The following is a 19,221-nucleotide window of genomic DNA, read 5'->3' as shown; positions in this document are numbered from 1 at the left end:
TACTTACACAGCGTTGGCGGCTACAGAGGGCGGGGCGGGCGCAGCAGAGCGGAAGAGAACCTTGCACCGGGCGAAGAGTCGCAGTAATTTGAGTGGGAAACATCTGTTCCTGCTAAAATGCTGCAGCCATGAGAGGAGTGGCAGAGGAGCTGGCTGGAGGGGAGAGGGGGAGTGTTCTATTATTTCTGAAGAAAGTGCAATATGCTCAGCCAAACGGATGAAATACCTGCTCCGCATGTAAATGAATATCTTGCAGTTTAGCAGGCAGCGCGAACTTCGAACTATAAGCTGCTCCTGTCCGTGCATGCCACTCTCCGCACCCCTTTTTTAAAATAGGAATAGGGCAATGCCCCCGGGACCTGGCCCACCCAGGGCCTCATTTAAATGAAGCGCGGGAGCCCGCGCTTTGATTTTTTTTTATTTTTCAGCCGGATTCACGCGCCTACCACGAATTTAGCAGATTTTTTTTTTTTAAATGCTTTTTTGGGCCCTGGGGGTCCTTGAGGGACCGCCTGAGCAGGTCTAGGGGGTCAGGGGGTTTCTACCCTGCCCCCTTTTCTTGTTTTTCGCGTTTGTTGCACTGTTTTCTCGTGACTCGGTTCTACCGAGTAACAAGATGGCTGCCAACACTTCCTGGTTTGGAGTGTTGACAGCCAATTAAAATAAAGCTCATGGTCGGGAGGGTCCGCGGATCCACCACGCCTCTAGATATCGATATTTTTATTTTTTTAATCTCTCAGCAACTATTGAACGGATTTACACTATTTAAAAAAAAGGTCGCTTTCTGAACCAAGCGCCACCTTTTTGCAAAATTTGGTGTAATTCCGTTCAGCAGTTCGGGCTGTAGCCTTGGCTAAAGTTTCCTATGGAAATTAACATGGAGAAATCACTTTTTGGGACCCCCCTTTTTTTCACCCCTGCTTGATGAATCACCCCCAAACTTTCAGGATAGGAGCTGACCTGGATAGACTTTTATTTTGGAGAATTTCGCGAAGATTCTTCAAATGCCGCCAAAGTTATTAGCGAATCAAAAAACGTTTTTCTTTGGAAACTAGGTTCTAACTATATATATATATATATATATATATATATTCACTGAAAAAACCATAGGTTTCACACATGTTATAGTTAGCGGAAATTTTACTGATAAAAAACCAATGAAATTGCCCCGTTATAGTTAGTGCTGGCAACTATAACTCACGCGACCGCAATCCTCTGCTGATGCTAATACTGTATTTAGACACTTATTTGCCCATGTCTTCTTCCATACATTTTTAGCTATACATATATTACAAATATTTTTTTTTATAAAGACACATATGTCATCAGCAGAAGATTGCGGTCGCGTGAGTTATAGTTGCCAGCACTAACTATAACGGGGCAATTTCATTGGTTTTTTATCAGTAAAATTTCCGCTAACTATAACATGTGTGAAACCTATGGTTTTTTCAGTGAATTTGCAAGGTTTTTTAAATGCTAATTCCTAACTATAACGTGTGTGAAACCTATGGTTTTTTCAGTGAATTTGTACGGTTTTTTAAATGCTAAGTTACTTTACGCCATTCGAGGCGTGCGCGCCCACTTAACGCAGTGCGTTCCGTGCACGGTTTTTATCAACTTTAATAAGCCCTGTACATTTGGTGGCCTTCGGCCACCAAAAGCACAGGGGGTGGGGTCAATGTGGATAGTGTTTTTTTTATTTCGATTTTATAATTTCATGTTGCCAAAATATAGTTTTTTTACTGATTTAATAAGCCCTGTACATTTGGTGGCCTACGGCCACCAAAAGCACAGGGGGTGGGGTAAGTGTGGATAGTGTTTTTTTTATTTCTATTTTTTACCGTACGCTTACCGTAAGCGTACGGTAAGCGTACTCGGCGAAATTGCCGAAAAAAAAATAAAACCGTTTTTGCTCTTGGGGGATGTTTGGGGACTCCCTCAACATGACTATGTGGGAGGGAGTTGTCAAAACAGCCCCGTAACATGTTTTTTGGCATCATGTTTGATAAATAACACTCAGTGCGAGAGACAAAATGGCGGACGCCGCTTCCTGGTTTCGGCCGATTCGAATGTTTACTAAGATCTAAGAGCCAATCAGATTCGCGCTCGCGCACGCCACCGTACGCGTACCGTAAGCTTACCGTAAGCGTACGGTAAGCGTACCGTAAGCGGGCTCAGATATATATATTGATTTAAAGGCTATTTTCTCAGAATCTACTGAACAGATTTACACCAAACCTACAAAAGGCACTTCCTTGACATAGGGACTACCTCTCTGCCAAATTTCTAGTAATTCTGTTCAGCCGTTCGGGCTGTAACTCGTTCTAAAGGTCCTATGGAAAAATGCATGGGAAAAACGCGTTTTGGGACCCCCCTTTTATCTCAGCCCCCGCTTGACGTATCCCCCCGAGACTTTCAGGGTAGGAGCGGAGCGTAGCGCCCCACCTATTTTGAGAAATTCGCGAGGATTCGTCGACCGGCGCCAAAGTTATTCAAAATAGAATGTTGCGGATTTCCTATGGAAAAGGGGTCCTAACTATAACTACCTACTGGCGACCGCCAGTAGGTAATATATATATATATATATATATATATATATATATATATATATATGTTTCGTCGTGTCGAGAAGAAAGGAGCACGGACCACAATTCAGTGCATGCAAAATGGTTTATTCACTCAAGGTATGCCAGCCATGACCCGTTTCAACTCCGTAGAGCCTTGATCACATATATATATATATATATATATATATATATATATATATATATATATATATATACACACACACACACTTCACATGAGTAATTTAAATCTGATATGGAACAAGGTGTGGCGATGAAAAAAGAAAAAAATGCAGCGCTAAGTGGAGAGGTGCAGTAGCTGTGTGATATTACAGGGCTATATACGAGTTAAAACAGGAAAAGCAAAGCATTTTGATAACCAACAAGATCACTGTTTGAAAAACACACCAACTGCCCAAAACAAAAATACTAACAACAGAAAGCAAATATCTATAGCTGATCACCTTAAAGCAAACCATAAGTGGTTGATGTTTCAGTCCTCTCAAGCTATTTTGGGGGCCCTCATCAGGAAAGGTAATAGGTTTTGGGGGAAAACGGTTCTATATCACAATCTTGCATTCATTTGGATGTAAACATATACATACAATCAAAAATACATGTTTTAGGAGGTTGCCAAAGAAATGTATATGTATCAAAAATTACATATACATAAAAAAGTTAAAGTGAAGTTATGGTAAACAAACAAAACCTAAAAAAAAAAAAAAAAAGAGAAGAACTTCTCCAGTCATGGTTAGCTCTGCAATCCATAACTGGCAAAATGGCCACGCAAACTATTACTCGCAAATGCTATAAATAATGTTACAGATAAGATTAGATATAACAATCTTTAACACTATGAATAAAAGGACTGTAAATTTAGTATTATGTATTGGTTTCCTGTTATTTAATGACATTATGCTTTTAGGTATTGTTACTCTTTGGTATACGTACTGTGAGGCTATAGTTATTGCCGACGGTGGACTCATTGACTATGAGGTATCTAGATTCTGCTGCAAAGATGGCCATAAATTTTCCTCACTATGAGATTATGGACTTCAATAATGTTTGGAATTCACTTTATAATCCTCCACAACACTTCTTTCTCTGACACGCTACAAATATAATTAAATCCATGCTTTATGTGTTACCATAAATCTGAATGCCCCTGATCAAATTGACAAAGTTTCTGATATTATAGACCGGTGGAAGAACTTCCTGATGATCAAGTTATCATGTGCACTTGTTTAGCAGCACCTAATTTTAATTACTCTAATCTCTTACTGTTATGAAAGCAGTAAGAATGCACTTATTTCACAGAAAGCTTCTAAACGGTGACTGATTTATTTTGTGGTATAATTGATGACAAAGTGAAATGTTGTCTGTTATTTGTCATATGCGGGAAGATTTAACCTCTGGTATGTCTTGATGTCGGATAGATGACAGCTATGTATTAATATGCATAATCACTGAATCTTAAGAGGGAGTAACTTCGCTTCACTATCGATTTTTATGGGGCAGATTCTGCATAGCATCAGCAAAAAAAACAAAAGGAGATATTTTGTGACCGCTGTTATGAGTAGAGTCATTCTGTAAGTGTGTCCATGTGTCACAAAGCACATCTGCTCCTACAGAATAAAGAGCGCAACATTTTACCTTTTTTTATTTAACGATATGGGATCGCAGACGCCACTTGGATTGGTAAATAAAAAATTATTGTTTTGGCATGAAAGTACAATTAAAAATAAAAAAGTATTGCAAGACTAAGGGGGGCAATGAAACAGTGGGTGGGTGAAGAAGAGAAAAGCAACACTCTAGGGAGAGAGCAACACAGGTGTGAAGTAGAAGCACACGATAGAGAGACCAACACAGAATCTTTTGCAACCATACAGCTTGTGCATTCTGGTAGTAAAAATCTAAAAATTGTACCCATATCTGTATAAAATAGTTTTAACGGAAGACAAACTATTTACAGCTGGAGGGCAATACAAGGATGGAATGTGCATCAGACTATGGCTCTCTTCAACCGCGAAGAGGGTGCCAGGCTCAGTGCAGGGCAGAAGGGTCCTGGTCCAATGCTCCTGGACCCTTCATCTACGTATCAAGTGGAGAAGAAGAAGGGTCAGTACCCATCAAAAAGATGAAGGCTGGAGAAGATCTACTCAAGGGCTAGAGTTATGCCAGAAAAGTGAGACAACATGGGCATTGATTTACCAAAATGCCAGGAGTAGTGGAAATGACATCACATGGCCTTTGACCTTAATTACATCACAGGAAGAGACGTCATATGACCCTGATATTTTATTCAGGAAGTCTTACCACGCGACAGCTGAAGTTCCATTATAACTGCATTAATAATGTAAGAACACAACACAGACTAATATTATATATATATATATATATATATATATATATATATATATATATATATATATATATATATATATATCCAGACTCACACCTCCTGGTCAGGGAGACGAAGATGCACTCACATCCAGCGTAACATTTTATTGGTTAGTGCAGGGCAAAATCAGGTAAAAACAATGATGATTGGCCAACGCGTTTCAAACTAATAAAGTTCTTTTTCATAGGCCAAGCAGCTGCCAGTACAAGCGCGCCTCAAACATTGGTCCAAATTATGCACAATATCCATAATGCCCTTTTATGAGCGTCGAGTGAACCCATTCAAATCAAAATGCATGCCGGGACCTGATGTTCTTTGAGGCACGCCAGCTTCGTATTCCTCCTAACTAGGTAAGTACATTGACAGTCACGTTAAAATAAACATCTCCTGAGTTTGCCTAAATCAATTCTACCTTGCTGGATGTTTACCAACAAGAGACCGGAATTCAAGGCCTCCCAGGACCCGCACATGATAATGCGGTGGTGCAATCTTACAACCAAAAAATCCAAACTCACACCTCCTGGTCAGGGAGACGAAGATGCACTCACATCAGTGATGTCTTTGAGATGTCATCAGTGATGTCATGAGTGATGTCACTGACCATGTCATGAGTGATGTAATATGTGACGTCATCAGCAGTGCATTGCGGGGGCGCGAGTTATAGTTAGCTGAACTAACTATAACGGGGGGAATTTCACGGGTTTTGTACGAGTGAAAAGTCCAGCTAACTATAACTTTCTCTAAAACCTATGGTTTTTTCAGTGAATTTCAAAGGTTTTTTAAATGCTAGTTTCTAACTATGCCTACAGAGGTAGGACATGTGATGAAAGAAGAAACAACGGACAGACAGAAAAAAAAAAAGAAATGCAGAAAGAAGCAACAGAAGTCCACAAAGACGAAGAAAACTGCAGGAAGAAGAAGAGATGAGCAGAAATAACCAACAGAGGAGCAGAAGGTCCTCCTGTGCCCACAACTTTTTCAGACGGGTACTGGTGGTAACTGAATCTGACTAACCAGGCCTAGAGCCAGTGCTATGCTAAAAGACAGAATACAGTGAAAACACCTACATACACTAGGGAACACTATGCGTTGGGGTACCCCTGTGATTACCATGACCTCCTCTGTAAGACCCTAGTACATAATAGGGCAGAGGGATTTTAACTACCTCTTAAAACGTGCCACAGGGCACGTTTGCACACTGGTGAAGGGAGGGGGGTGCCTGAGGTGACGTGTGCAAACACGCCCTGTGGCCGTTTTAATTTGGGGGGTAAAGTCCCCTTGAATCCTGAGTGTCCCTTGGGTCCAACTAGCGCACCAGGTATGGCCAGTAAGCGCCACAGAGCTGCGTTGCAGAGAGGTGTAAAAAGGTGCACGGCCTGGACCACCTCTCTGCAACGCAGCGCAGTGGCGCTTACTGGAAGCACCTGGTGGGCTAGTTGGCCCCCAGGGGCCCTCAGGATTGAAGGGGAATTATTTCCCCAACTGAAAACGCACCACAGGACGTGTTTGCACACGTCACCTCAGGCCCCGTCCCCTACCTTCACCACTGTGTAAACATGCCCTGTGGCCGTTTTAAGTTGAGAGATTAAGACCCTTGAATCCTGAGGGTCCCTAGGGTCCAACTAGCCCACTAGGTACCTCCAGTAAGCGCCACAGCGCTATGTTACAGAGTGTTGTAAAAAGGGGCATGGCCTGGGCCACCTCTCTGCAAAGCAGTGCAGTGGCGCATACTGGAGGTAAGTGGTGGGCTAGTTGGCCACCAGGGACCCTCGGGATTGAAGAGGAATTAATTCCCCAATTTACAACTCGCCAGGGGGTCAGTTTGCACAATGGTGAAGGAAGGGGGCGGGGCCCGAGGTGACATGTCTGCAAGCACGCCCTGTGACCCGTTTTAAGTTGGGGAATTAATTCCTCTTCAATCCTGAGGGTCCCTGGGAGCCAACTAGCCCACCAGGTTCCTCCAGTATGCGCCAGGGAGCTGTGTTGCAGAGAAGTGTTCAGAGGCCACGCCCCTTTTTACAACACCCTGCAACGCAGCTCCGTGGCGCTTACTGGAAGTACCTGGTGGGCTAATTGGCCCTCAGGGGACCTCAGGATTGAAGAGGAATGAATTCCCCAACTTAAAACGGGCCACAGGGCGTGTTTGCACACGTCACCTCAGGCCCCGCCCCCTCCCTCCACCACTGTGCAAACGCGCCCCATGGCACGTTTTAAGTTGGGGGATTAACTCCCCTTGAATCCGGAGGGTCCCTGGTGGGCTAGTTGGCCCCCAGGGATCCCCAGTATTCAAGGGGAATTAGTTCCCCATCTGCAAACGCGCCAGGGGGCACGTTTGCAGAGTGCTGCAGGGAGGGGGCGGGGACTCCGGCGCGATGCCGGTCTTTTTTTCATTATTTATTTTTTTAAGAAGGGGGGCTGTGTGGCCCCAGTTCTTTTCCTATTTTACTGGCCCTGGGGACCCCATCCCCCTGGGCCTGGTCCCAATTTTTTTTTTTTTTTAAATCCACCGAGGCCTGGCCATATTTTTTTTCTTAATTTATCTGGAGGGGGGCTGCGTTGCCCCCCTCCTCAGGCCATTTATGGCCCCGGGGGCCCCATCCCCCGGGGCCGGCCTTTGTATTTTTTTTTATTTGTTTTAGGAGGAGGGCCGCGTGGCCCACCTCCCAGGCCACTTCTGGGCCCGGGGACACAATCCCTCGGGGACTGTGGGGGGGTCCCCAATCCCCCCACGGTCCCGCCGGCTCCCCGCGTCCTGCGGGAGCCGGCATTGCTTTTCCACATGGGGAGCTGCTAAGATGCAGCTCCCTGTGTGGAAAAGCAATCGGCTTTGGTTTTTGGAAGAGAGAACAGGTTTCCTGCTCTCTCTTCCAAAAACCAAAGCAGAGTTTGCTATGGCAGGTCGGAAGCCGCGAAGCTCCCACCCTGCCATAGCAAACTGCAGTGTCCCGGGGGTGGGCAACCCGGGACACTGCAGGAGCCGGCCCTGGGGGGAGGGGTGGCGGTCCCCAGGGCCATCGAGGGCTCCAGGAGGGAAGCTGCGTGAACTCCCTCCCACCATTTACAAAGCCCCAGGGAGGTGGTGGTCCGTAACGGACCCCCTAATTTGCATACTTAGTGCCCCGGGGAGGTGGCAGTCCCCGGGACGTGTGAGGGGGCTCGAGCACCCCCACACAGGTTCATTTATTTTTAAAACAAGCCCTGGGGGGTGGCGGTCCCCGGGGCTGCGGGGGGGGGGGGCCGTTAGCCCTCCCGCAAATATTTTTGAAAAGCCCCGGGGGTGGCGGTCCCCGGGGCCCCTTTCGGACCCCCATTACAATATAAAGATTGCCCCCGGGACTTGGCGCACCCGGGGGCTAAATAATAACGAAGCGCAGGAGCCCGCGCTTCGTTTTTTTTTTCGCGGGCGGATCCGCGGATCCTTCGCGCATCCCGCGATGGGACCCTTGTGGGTCCCCCTGAGCAGGCCTAGGGGGTCAGGGTGTTTCTATCCTGCCCCCTTTTCGTGTTTTGCACGTTTGTTTTTCTCTTTCCTTGTGCCTCGGTTCTACCGAGGCACAAGATGGCTGCCAACACTTCCTGGTTTGGAGTGTTGACAGCCAATTAGCATTTAGTTCGTGATCGGGAGGGTGCGCGGATCCTCCGTGCCTCTAGATATCTTTATTTCTTAATTTCTCCAAAACTACTGAACGGATTTACAACAAAGGTCGCTTCCTGAGCCAAGCAGTTCCTTTTTGCCAAATTTGGTGTAATTCCGTTCAGCAGTTCGGGCTGTAGCCGTGTCTAAAAGTTCCTATGGGATATAACATGGAGAAAATGCGTTTTGGGATCCCAATTTTTTCTCGTCCCCCGCTTGACGAATCACCCCCAAACTTTCAGGATGGAGCTGACCGGAACGGGCCGTTAGTTTTGAAAATTTTGTTAAGATTCGTCAACCGGCGCCAAAGTTATTGGGAATAAAATGTTACGATTTTCCTATGGATAATAGGTCCTAACTAGAACTAGCTACTGGCGAATATATATATATATATATATATATATATATATATATATATATATATATATATATATATAAATTCACTGAAAAAACCATAGGTTTCATACATGTTATAGTTAGCTGTACATTTCACTCGTAAAAAACCAATGAAATTCCCCCGTTATAGTTAGTGCAGGCAACTATAACTCACGCGACCGCAATCCTCTGCTGATGCTAATACTGTATTTAGACACTTATTTGCCCCTGTCTTCTTCCATTAAATTTTAGCTATACATATATTACAAATATTTTTTTTTCACAAAGACACATATGTCATCAGCAGAAGATTGCGGTCGCGTGAGTTATAGTTGCCTGCACTAACTATAACGGGGGAATTTCATTGGTTTTTTATCAGTAAAATGTCCAGCTAACTATAACATGTGTGAAACCTATGGTTTTTTCAGTGAATATATATATGATTCAAATCTTTTCATGGTAAGCAAATCCAATGAAACCTGACACACTCCCCAGGAGGAGACCCCATTTTTACAAAATGTGAGATGTATGCCATCATATATCAAAAACTAGTCCCATTGTGTCAGGATTAGGAATTTGTCATGGGTGCCCCCATATATTTCATGGGTGCCCCAATATGCTAGTGCCATACATAACCCAAAGGTGACCGTAATGTGAAAATTACCTCATTATGTCCGGGTCAGAATTTTGTCATGGTTGCCCCCTTCCCATATGTCAGGCTGTCCTCCTTTATATTAAGAATTACCTACAATGTGGTAGTAACATAATTTATATACAGGTGCGCCATATGCCATGAATTACTTCTAATATGCCATTACCAGTATTTTGTTATAGGCGTCTGTCATGCTAAGAATTGCCTTAAATATGCAAGTACTGGTATTTTACCATGTGTCTCTATAAGACAAAACTTACCTTCAGTAGGCCAGAGCCAACAGACTCGCAAGCATAACACCACATTATCACATCCAATCATTTACATTCCCTCACTCAATCATTCATACTCACACTCATTCTCACTTCCTTCCTTAGACTCATTCTTGTTCGTTCTCACTCACTTGCAGTCACTAAATTTCACTAATTATGACTCAGTTCTGCTCCCTACACTAAATCTCATACATGCTCTCTCAATGCCCACGAGACTCTCACATGCTCTCTTACACTAAAATTTACACTTGCTCACACATATACATGCTCTTTCTCACAAACACACACTCACTCACAAGCACACTAACTTACCTTAGCTGCCACCAATGGTCCCATTCCAGCTCATTGAGCTCCTTTTTTATTACACTAATAATGAATAAATAAATGGACAGAAAATAAGGAGTGTGGGGTCGGCCATGTGCTCTGGACACTTATTTTGCAACCAATGAGGCCAGGGGTTGCAAAGGCAGTGCCAAGAGTCTCAAGATGCAAGCCAGGGGTTGCACTGGTTACCGTAAAGGAGATATTGATCTTCACTAGGATTACATATTGCACTCCCTCCCCTACGTGTATCTTCATCACCTGTGCATGCGTGCAGTGAATGAGCATGTTTTATGTCACAGGTGCCACAGTTGTTGTTTTTAATGTTGTTTGAATGTGCATAAAAATGTCTGTGCGCATTTTAGATTTCGCACTGCAAAAGAAGTTGATACTGTTGTGTGTACCGATACTAGGTTTATGTGTTTGTCTTTCTTCGCTTGACTAGGTACTAGAGCTTGCTGATTGATTGAAGAGAGGTAGGTCCTCTCAATATTTACCACTGTACTCTTCACTATAAATAATAATAAAGTCTAGGTTTACATACTTTTAGCCCTGATGAATGCCAGAGATCTCTTTTAGGTTCTATTAGAAGGACATAAACATGTTGGCATAACAACTCAGAGGTACGCAAGGGTCTAAGTAACCACGTAAGTCCTCCGAGACTACCTTATAGTATTTTTATGTAAGCCTAACGTACCACCTGAATAAAGGACACTTTGTAGTATTCCCTAAGGGTTTCTTAAGAAATAAACTGAATCCACGTATTTTATACAGAGAAAAAAAAGTAGTTTCTAAGAACTCCCTCAGGTCTGCCCCCTCGCCTGAGGTTGAATCCGCCCTGGTAGCACTATCTCACCAGAGTGGGATAAGGTGGCCAATGATGAAGCATGTCACATTACACAAGTGAATCCACCTCGTACAATTCTTGGAATTGCCCTTTTTTCCTGTAGGGATACTAGCAGTAGGTAGGTAGGAAAATACAACTAGGGCAAGGGAGACAATTTCCTATGGACATTCAATCGATCAATCAATCAGGGGTTTATAGAGCACGCTAATCACCCGTGAGGGTCTCATGGCGCTAGGGGGAGGGGGGGGGGCAGCTCCATATCAGTCGAAGAGCCAGATCTTGAGGTTCTTCCTGTACATGTGCATTAAGAGGGCATCACGTAATTTCTGTGTTTTGACTGACCCTAAATGACATCAATGCTAGTCAACAATAAAAGCAGAAATTTGGGAAGTAGCAGTGCCAACCAGGGGGGATAATAATCAAACAAGGCAAAGACCCACGTCCTTACTCAAATGCACAGAGCCAACAGAGAAGGGGTGGAAACAGCCGCTGAAGTACAGATGGACAAAAAGCCAAGTGAAGTAGCTGGAAAGAATTGCTGTGCGTAGTAGGGGTTTGGACTGTGATATGGTTGATGCTGAATGGAGAGACAAGGTGGTGCTGGAAGCTCGACAGGAACCTGAAAGAATCTGCAAACAGGGAGATCACTAACAATATCCTCTGCCCGTAACAGAAGTGCTGTGTGTGCTTCTGTACAGTTATACTAGAGTGTGATTTAAGGGGAGGTTGACTTCCTGGGAATCACCCTAACACAGTGCAGACCAATGAAATCGTGCACTGCCCCAAATCATAAAGGTTTCCATCCAGGCCCCAGATTATGAGAGTATTAGCGAATAGAAAGCAAACAAGAAACAGTGAGAAGAAGCACTAAGGGGGCACACATGATGGTAGTGTTCATGCGCTCCATAAGTGGGGGTAGAACTGTGAGAGATGAACCAAAGTACTGATGAGGCAAGAAGGGCAATAATACACTGTCAGCCTAAAAGTACAATTGAATGGTTGATATTGTGACTTACTGCAATACTCGATAAAGGAGTGATGAAGTTGAAGAGTTACAGCTGCACAGTGAGTTTGCAAGATTACATGGCACTCTTTGGAATGCACGCTGTTTTGAAGAAGCAATAACATCACAAACTCAGGTGCGCCCGCAGACTGCCCACAAACCAATCTTGCACAGCGGGGTAATTGCAGAGGAGCTTTGCTACTAAGGGCAGACATCAACTAAATTTCCATACTGCGGAGAGCAGAGTGGTAACTAACAGGACAAGCGGGAGAGGAAGAAGGGAGCCCTCCGTCAGCACATTGGTACAAGAAATGTTGCTGTGTGAATGTGCTGCCTAGCACCTTAATGCCCTAAACTGCTGTGCAACATGGTAATATGCAGTTATGACACAGCCTATGTTTATACATGCACAATACACCAAACAGGACTCCACCCAGAGCACTACTAGACACATATGAGAGGGCATTAACAGGAGCCTCCTGCCTCCACCTACCCTCAAAGTAATTGTAACTCACAGAATGAAACATTAACCACCAGAGTTCTCTCCAAGATGGGGGAGGTTTACATTTAGGAGCAGCTGGGTGGCAGAGCAAACACACAGCAGCTATATGGCACAGCCCTTGAGATGTTAACCTGTTGACACATAGCTTTGGACAGAAGCAGTTTGCCCACTGTTTTGTTTGAGAAGTTCACAGTGAGGTTCAAACAGACGAGGAATAACAGGGCAAACAGACCTAAGCTTTAGCTCTATTTGCTGGCAGCGGTGCAGTCCCATTACACACTCTGGTGCACTGTCCAGAAAACTCACCCCAAAGTTAGATACATGATGCTAGATGACATCAACAGCTAATTTCGCCTTGAGTACATGCAAGATCAAGGGAATTTACAGTTCACTCAGTTCTCAGATGCAGAGGCATTAAAATTGTCCCCTGTTAGAGTCGCACATAACAGCATCACAAGCGGACAGGCTAAAGAAAAGACAGAGAAGGACAGTTCTTCAACACAAATTACTCTGCATTTGCTAGAGAGGTATTGATCTTGGTCAGGTATGGGTTTCCCTTCGAACCATTTATTGTAGTGTCACACCTGAAGCAAGATACATCCTAGTTGAAGGCAGGTTGTATGGGTACCCTGTGATGGACAGAATATATAACCCCAATAGCAAACAATGTTCATTTCTCAATAATTAAAGATAAAGCACAGGAAGTAGGGATCATCTGAGCCCTCCCTGAATATCTGCTCCTCCTTGGGAAATTTTATTTTGTCTGATGTGAACACTATTCTTTAGGACAGTAGAAATAACCAGTCTTGTGATGACCTGAGAACTGTGAAGATTTTGAGTTTTTTACGGGTGGAAGTAAATTATTATTTGGGGAGGTGGCATGGATGCAACATGCAACCTGAATTTTTTTTAAATCAAATACTCTCTGATCTTTTAATTTTAAATGGTTAAATGTAAATTTAAAATATGAACGGTCCAGAACCACAATAGTTTTTACCCAGGCATTATTGCAGCATATGTTCTCATGTGCTATCCTTCAAGATAAGCAGTCATTGTATCCTTCAATATATGCATTAATTGACACATAAATACATACTATAGGAACATTTTTTATATTTAGTTTTGATAGCCAGGTTCCGATTAAGGGACACAGGTTGTCTTCTCAATTCATAAATTCTGGTAGAAATGGCAGTGCCCAGTAAGATTTCACAAAGATTAGACAGAGAAAAACGATGACATTATACTGAGAGTGGTACTTACTGCAGGGACATCACAAAGCACTATGATACTATGGGAAAGCAAAACAAAAGATAAAAGAGTGCTATGTTAACCAAGCATTGGCATATTCAATAGGTCTCACCTTTGGGACCTTATAAGTGTTTAGCCATGCAACACTTGATGTTGTTGCACCAAGGATATTGTGCTGGATAACTAAACACTTATAAGGTCCCAAAGGCGAGACCTATTGGCTATGCCAATGCTTGTTTATTTTTTATGTCGTCCTACGTGAGATTCCCAAGATTCTGCAGGGCAAGGGACGCCTGCACCTCTGCTGTTTTGTGCGTGTTGATATTGTTCAGTATAGTAGAATGATATATCGCATCGTACTCCTTACAAGGCGTGATGCGCTGTTTCACATAGTGTGGCCTTTATGAAGGGCTTGGTTGTGACCAAGCTCCAATCATGGTGCAATGAAGTGCTCGCGCCATATGCTCGTGAAGAGTTGCAGATCGGTGTGAGGATAGACGTGCTCGCGCATGTCAGAGGGGTTGAGGGCGAAAGTGTGTGTGAGATAGAGAGAGAGAGAGAGTGACACAGAGAGAGAGAGAGAGAGAGAGAGAATAGCGTGTGTAGGAAAGAAAGAGACAGCAATCGCGTGAGAGTGAAGGAAGGAGGAAGAGAAAGTGTGTGTGTGTGAAATAGAGAAAGAAGGAGGAGAGATAGAGATAGAGCGAAAGAGAGAGAGACAGAGAGAACGAAAATAGAGAGGGAGAAAGACAGACAGAGACAGAGAGATGGTGTACTGGTGGTCTAAAAAATGTGCGTTGTTTCTGTCTGTGGAAAGGCAGGCACGTGTCCACTTGACACCAGACTAGCACCAGAAATTTCTCATAATTCACCTATCACTTCTGCCTCTCTTTATAAGCGAGGATTACGTTGTTGACCCAGATTTTTATATCACCAATACTGCCTGCTCGCTGTTTTTTTTTGTTTGTCTGTTACTGAATTACTGCATTTTCCGGGGTGGGACCTCCAGTTCCTACCTGTTGCTGGTTTCTGGGGGCAACAGTTGCTGCAATACCAGCCTCAAAGAGAAGATAACTATGTCAAGGCGCTCTATCTTTTCAATAAAGATTTTTGTATCTTTCTCCAAAAAGTGCGTGTGGTCGTGTTTAATCTTTGGGGTGCTATCTCTGGGTAGTTCTGCTCATCTCTCCCTCACACTGCCACCGACCCGGTCACTTTTCCCTCACTCTCCCACTGCTACCTCTAATCTCTCACTTCAACTGATCCTGTCACATCTTCCTTGCAATCACACCACCATCTCTCCCTGGCACCCACACTGCCCCCCTCACCCCTCCCTCGCACTCCCTGCCTCTTCTCTCTGCTGCCTGCTCACACATGCTGCCTTCCTGCAGCTCCTCATGCTGTGCATTCATCCACATCTACCACCCTCCTCTCTCTCTCTGGGTGCCCCTCCCACGCGTCTGGATGCTGCTCTCACATACTCTGAAACTGGAAGATGTGCATAGCCCTTCTCTTTCTTTGCTTTCCCTGCCAGCTGGAGGACAGTCATTGCCTCTCTAAACACCTGTCTTACTTTGAGGCCAATAAGGTTTCTTTCGGAAGAGTAGCTAGTTCCCCCCTCTCTCATACTCTCCCTCCCACCTCTAGCTCTCTCACACACTCTTCCCACCTCTCCCATTTCCTTCACCTCAGTTCTTCAAGGTTTTTGTCCCTCACCCCCACGCTCTCTGCCTCTTCTTGGGGGTTTGTACACAGGCGCACCACTTTCTGCGGCTTTCGCCTACTCTCTTTTTCTCACGGACTCTCTCTGCTCCTCTGCATGGAGTTCATTCAGTGCTTAGCGCACAAACCACCCTTTCCTCTCGGTCTTCCTGTCTCTGCATTCTGCGTAGCTCACACCCCTATCCACCAGTGCCCTCTCCTCACAGTGTACGCCGTGCGCTCTGACACTCCCTACTCGCTCTGGCTCCCAGGGCTATGTCTGGGACCCCAGTTCCAAAGCCCAGGTGCGTCGCCGCTGTCCTTGCCATCGCTGTGCTCTTCGTCATCACCTGCATGCTCTGGTCGTGGACTGTGACGATTGCCCTGTTGGTCCTGTTTGCCATCCTGTTCCTGCTGTTCCTGACCGGTGTCCTGCCTCCCACGGGCCTCATCCAGACCGGGGTCGGCGCGCCTGGTCAGGGCCCCTCCGCAGAGCCAGTGCTCAGGTGTACGCCTTCTGCCCTGGCCAGCTACCTGCTCGTGCACTGCCCCAGCTTCCGGGGCCCCAGCTGGAGCGGCTGGCCCTGGTGGGCCCTGCCTTCCCTGCAGTCAGTGGTGTCCCTCCTGGGCCCCCCAAGCAGCAGAGTTCACTTCGTGAGGGAGCACCTGCAGCTCAGAGACGAGGGGCTGGTGGCCCTGGACTGGGCAGTGGGCATCGGCACGTGGCGGCGCCGGTCATCCTCCAACTCCAGCACCCCAGTTCTGCTTTGCATCCCAAACTCCTTCGGAAAGATGACCCGGAACTTCACGGAGGTGAGTTTGTGGTCAGTGGGGCCTGGGTGATGCTGGTATGTGTCTCACTTGTTGTGGGTTCCCGTGCGTCACTTTGATATAAAGGAGACTGGCTAGCACAGAATACCCGGCAGTGGTGTTTGAACAGAACGGGGGTATTAACCTCACTGAAGGCACATGGGGTATTTGACAGCACGTCTTTGAAATAACACCAAATGCTGTCTGGAGAAAAATATTTGAATATCCCTTTAATGTGCCTTGTTCTTCTAAACCCCTCTGCACAACGCCTCCCGCACCCCCAGTTCCTGCGCCGCTGGTACCGAGCGCCTAGGTTTTTTACTTATTTTTGAAGTTTTTTATAACATGGAGTTTGTCGATGCCAAGGACAGAACACTTTACATCGAGTAAGACAACAAGCACGGTCTGCTTTCACTTTCGTCCGTCGTGAAAGCTTTCTTGTCTTTATGGGGCCATGTGTTTTGAAACACATGGCCCCATAAAGATAAGAAAGCTTTCACGGCAGAAGGAAGGCAGACGAGCCCATCCAAATGGGACGGCTCAGAAAGCCGAACTAAAACGTCACCAACACCTCTTTTCCAATGGCTGGCCACCGTTTGGCATAAACGGTGACGCCGGCCAACGGAAAAGAGGGGCGGGGCTTAATGCCCTTTACAGAAAATACCCCAAATCATTCAATCTTGCCAGCGAGACTGCGCATTTGCGCAGCCCACGCCAGGCGAGACCTAAAAATGAAACCCTACTTGCCATTTGAATAAGGCACAGAAATGGGTCTTCCAAAAACAAATAATCAATTTATCACTCTGCGTTAAGATTCCCAAAATTTAGGCATATTGCATAAATGAAAGAAAGAGACCTTTCGTTTTGCTTTTTCAATACAATCTGGTGAATATACTTACTTTCAGTGTGTCTTTCTTCTCTGGGGAAGAGGCAGTCTTGTAATCACGATGCTTTGGCAGCTTCTCAATGAAGAGCCTAAGGAGTGATACAGAAATACATGTTACTACTTCGATGGGCACTGCAAGTCAAGATAGGAATACTGTTAGAATAAACTGAGGCACCTACATAGGTATTTTCACTGCACTGATGGTCACTGCCTGAAGAATGGATCACAGACATAAGAGGGTGTGTCTCAGCTGTGATGATCTCCTGATCAACGGGGAAGTTACAGAGAGATGGGTTGGTGTGCCAGTGTTGTTATTTTCGAAGAAATACGTTTATTCATATTTTTTTTTTAAACCACAGAACAAACTATTACAATTGTAAGAAACAAATTAAAAAATAAAGCAGACCTTGAATATTTTTTTCGGAATTCGTAAAAACATTATACATTTTCATTCGTTTAAGTATTTAGCACTGTGATGATGGCAGGTTTACATAGTGAGCAGTCTCGTCCACAGCCCATGGAAGAGCTGTGGAAGACTGCCCGTTACAAATGAACGCAATTTGGTTGGTTGACTTAGCAGCAGTGTTAATTTCTTTGAAACGATATTTGAAACACCTGGCCGGGCCTGCGAGCAGCAGTGAGGAAGAACAAGTCTGCATGAGTGAGTTATCAGTCTTTAGCCCCTCCAGTAAGTCACTGGCTCCGTAAGTACTAAACAGCCACCAGGATTCTCCCCTTAACTATCCGCTGAATTGATAGACATTGAAATATTCATGCTATGGAATCAAAAGCCATAGCACATGTTAGATCCTCAAGTACCAATTGGGCTACTGGGAGTGCAGTCAACAAAAAACTGGAGTCTGTGTATTAAAACATATTTGGCTCTTAACAAGTTAGTTTCCAATGCTTGCCAAGTCGCTCAATCCAAACCTCAACCTACTCCTCTGGATGCAGAAGATGCAGTCCCTAGTGATGCACTTCAGTGTGCAGTATAGAGGCACAAGTGGGATATTGAGGATGTACTATATGAAAACTCTTAAATTCATTTCTTTGTAAGAAGAGGATAGAGGTCCTTACATGACGCACATAGTTCACAGTACAAAGGCTGCAGGATGTTCAAAATGAAGGTCCTTAAGAGACGTTCTTGATATAAAAGATTGAGTTCATTGTGTGATGTTTTAGGCATATTAAATTGATGCCTTTCTGCTGTGTATACTGTATAAACAAGCATTGGCATAGCCAATAGGTCTCGCTTTTGGGACATTATAAGTGAATAGCCATGCAACACTTGATGTTGTCTAATCTAGGCTATTGAGCTGGATAACTAAACATTTATAATGTCCCAAAGGCGAGACCTATTGGCTATGCATTGGGGGGCCTTATAAGTGTTTAGGTAGAGCTATTGACTTTGGCAATGTTTCTAAGCTGTGCTGTAGAGAAGTGTGGCTGCTGTGCAGCATGCTGAGAAGTTGTAATTAAAAAGTGTAAGAAGCACTGAGTGATGCTGTGGTGTCGTTGAATGATGCTGTGCTGACCCTGAGTGATGCTGTGCTGGCCCCGAGTGATGCTGTGCTGGCCCCGAGTGATGCTGTGCTGGCCCCGAGTGATGCTGTGCTGGCCCCGAGTGATGCTGTGCTGGCCCCGAGTGATGCTGTGGTGGCCCCGAGTGATGCTGTGCTGGCCCCGAGTGATGCTGTGCTGGCCCCGAGTGATGCTGTGCTGGCCCCGAGTGATGCTGTGCTGGCCCCGAGTGATGCTGTGCTGGCCCCGAGTGATGCTGTGCTGGCCCCGAGTGATGCTGTGCTGGCCCCGAGTGATGCTGTGCTGGCCCCGAGTGATGCTGTGCTGGCCCCGAGTGATGCTGTGCTGGCCCCGAGTGATGCTGTGCTGGCCCCGAGTGATGCTGTGCTGGCCCCGAGTGATGCTGTGCTGGCCCCGAGTGATGCTGTGCTGGCCCCGAGTGATGCTGTGCTGGCCCCGAGTGATGCTGTGCTGGCCCCGAGTG

The 19,221-nt window shown here is 45.3% G+C and overlaps 1 protein-coding gene across 1 annotated transcript in view; it reads right to left on the bottom strand.

Annotated features, from left to right (window-relative positions):
* The window catches only part of STAMBP (STAM binding protein), a 196,905-nt gene that overhangs the window by 67,769 nt on the left and 109,915 nt on the right, over positions 1–19,221 (bottom strand). Inside the window, exon 3 of the mRNA XM_085636201.1 lies at positions 17,230–17,305. Within this exon, the coding sequence (XP_085492327.1) occupies positions 17,230–17,305 (76 nt within the window). The remainder of the gene's footprint in view (positions 1–17,229; positions 17,306–19,221) is intronic.

Source organism: Triturus cristatus, chromosome 11, assembly GCF_964204655.1.
Source record: "Triturus cristatus chromosome 11, aTriCri1.1, whole genome shotgun sequence".
Classification (NCBI taxonomy): Eukaryota; Metazoa; Chordata; class Amphibia; order Caudata; family Salamandridae; genus Triturus; species Triturus cristatus.
This window is presented reverse-complemented; position numbering and strand designations above follow the sequence as displayed.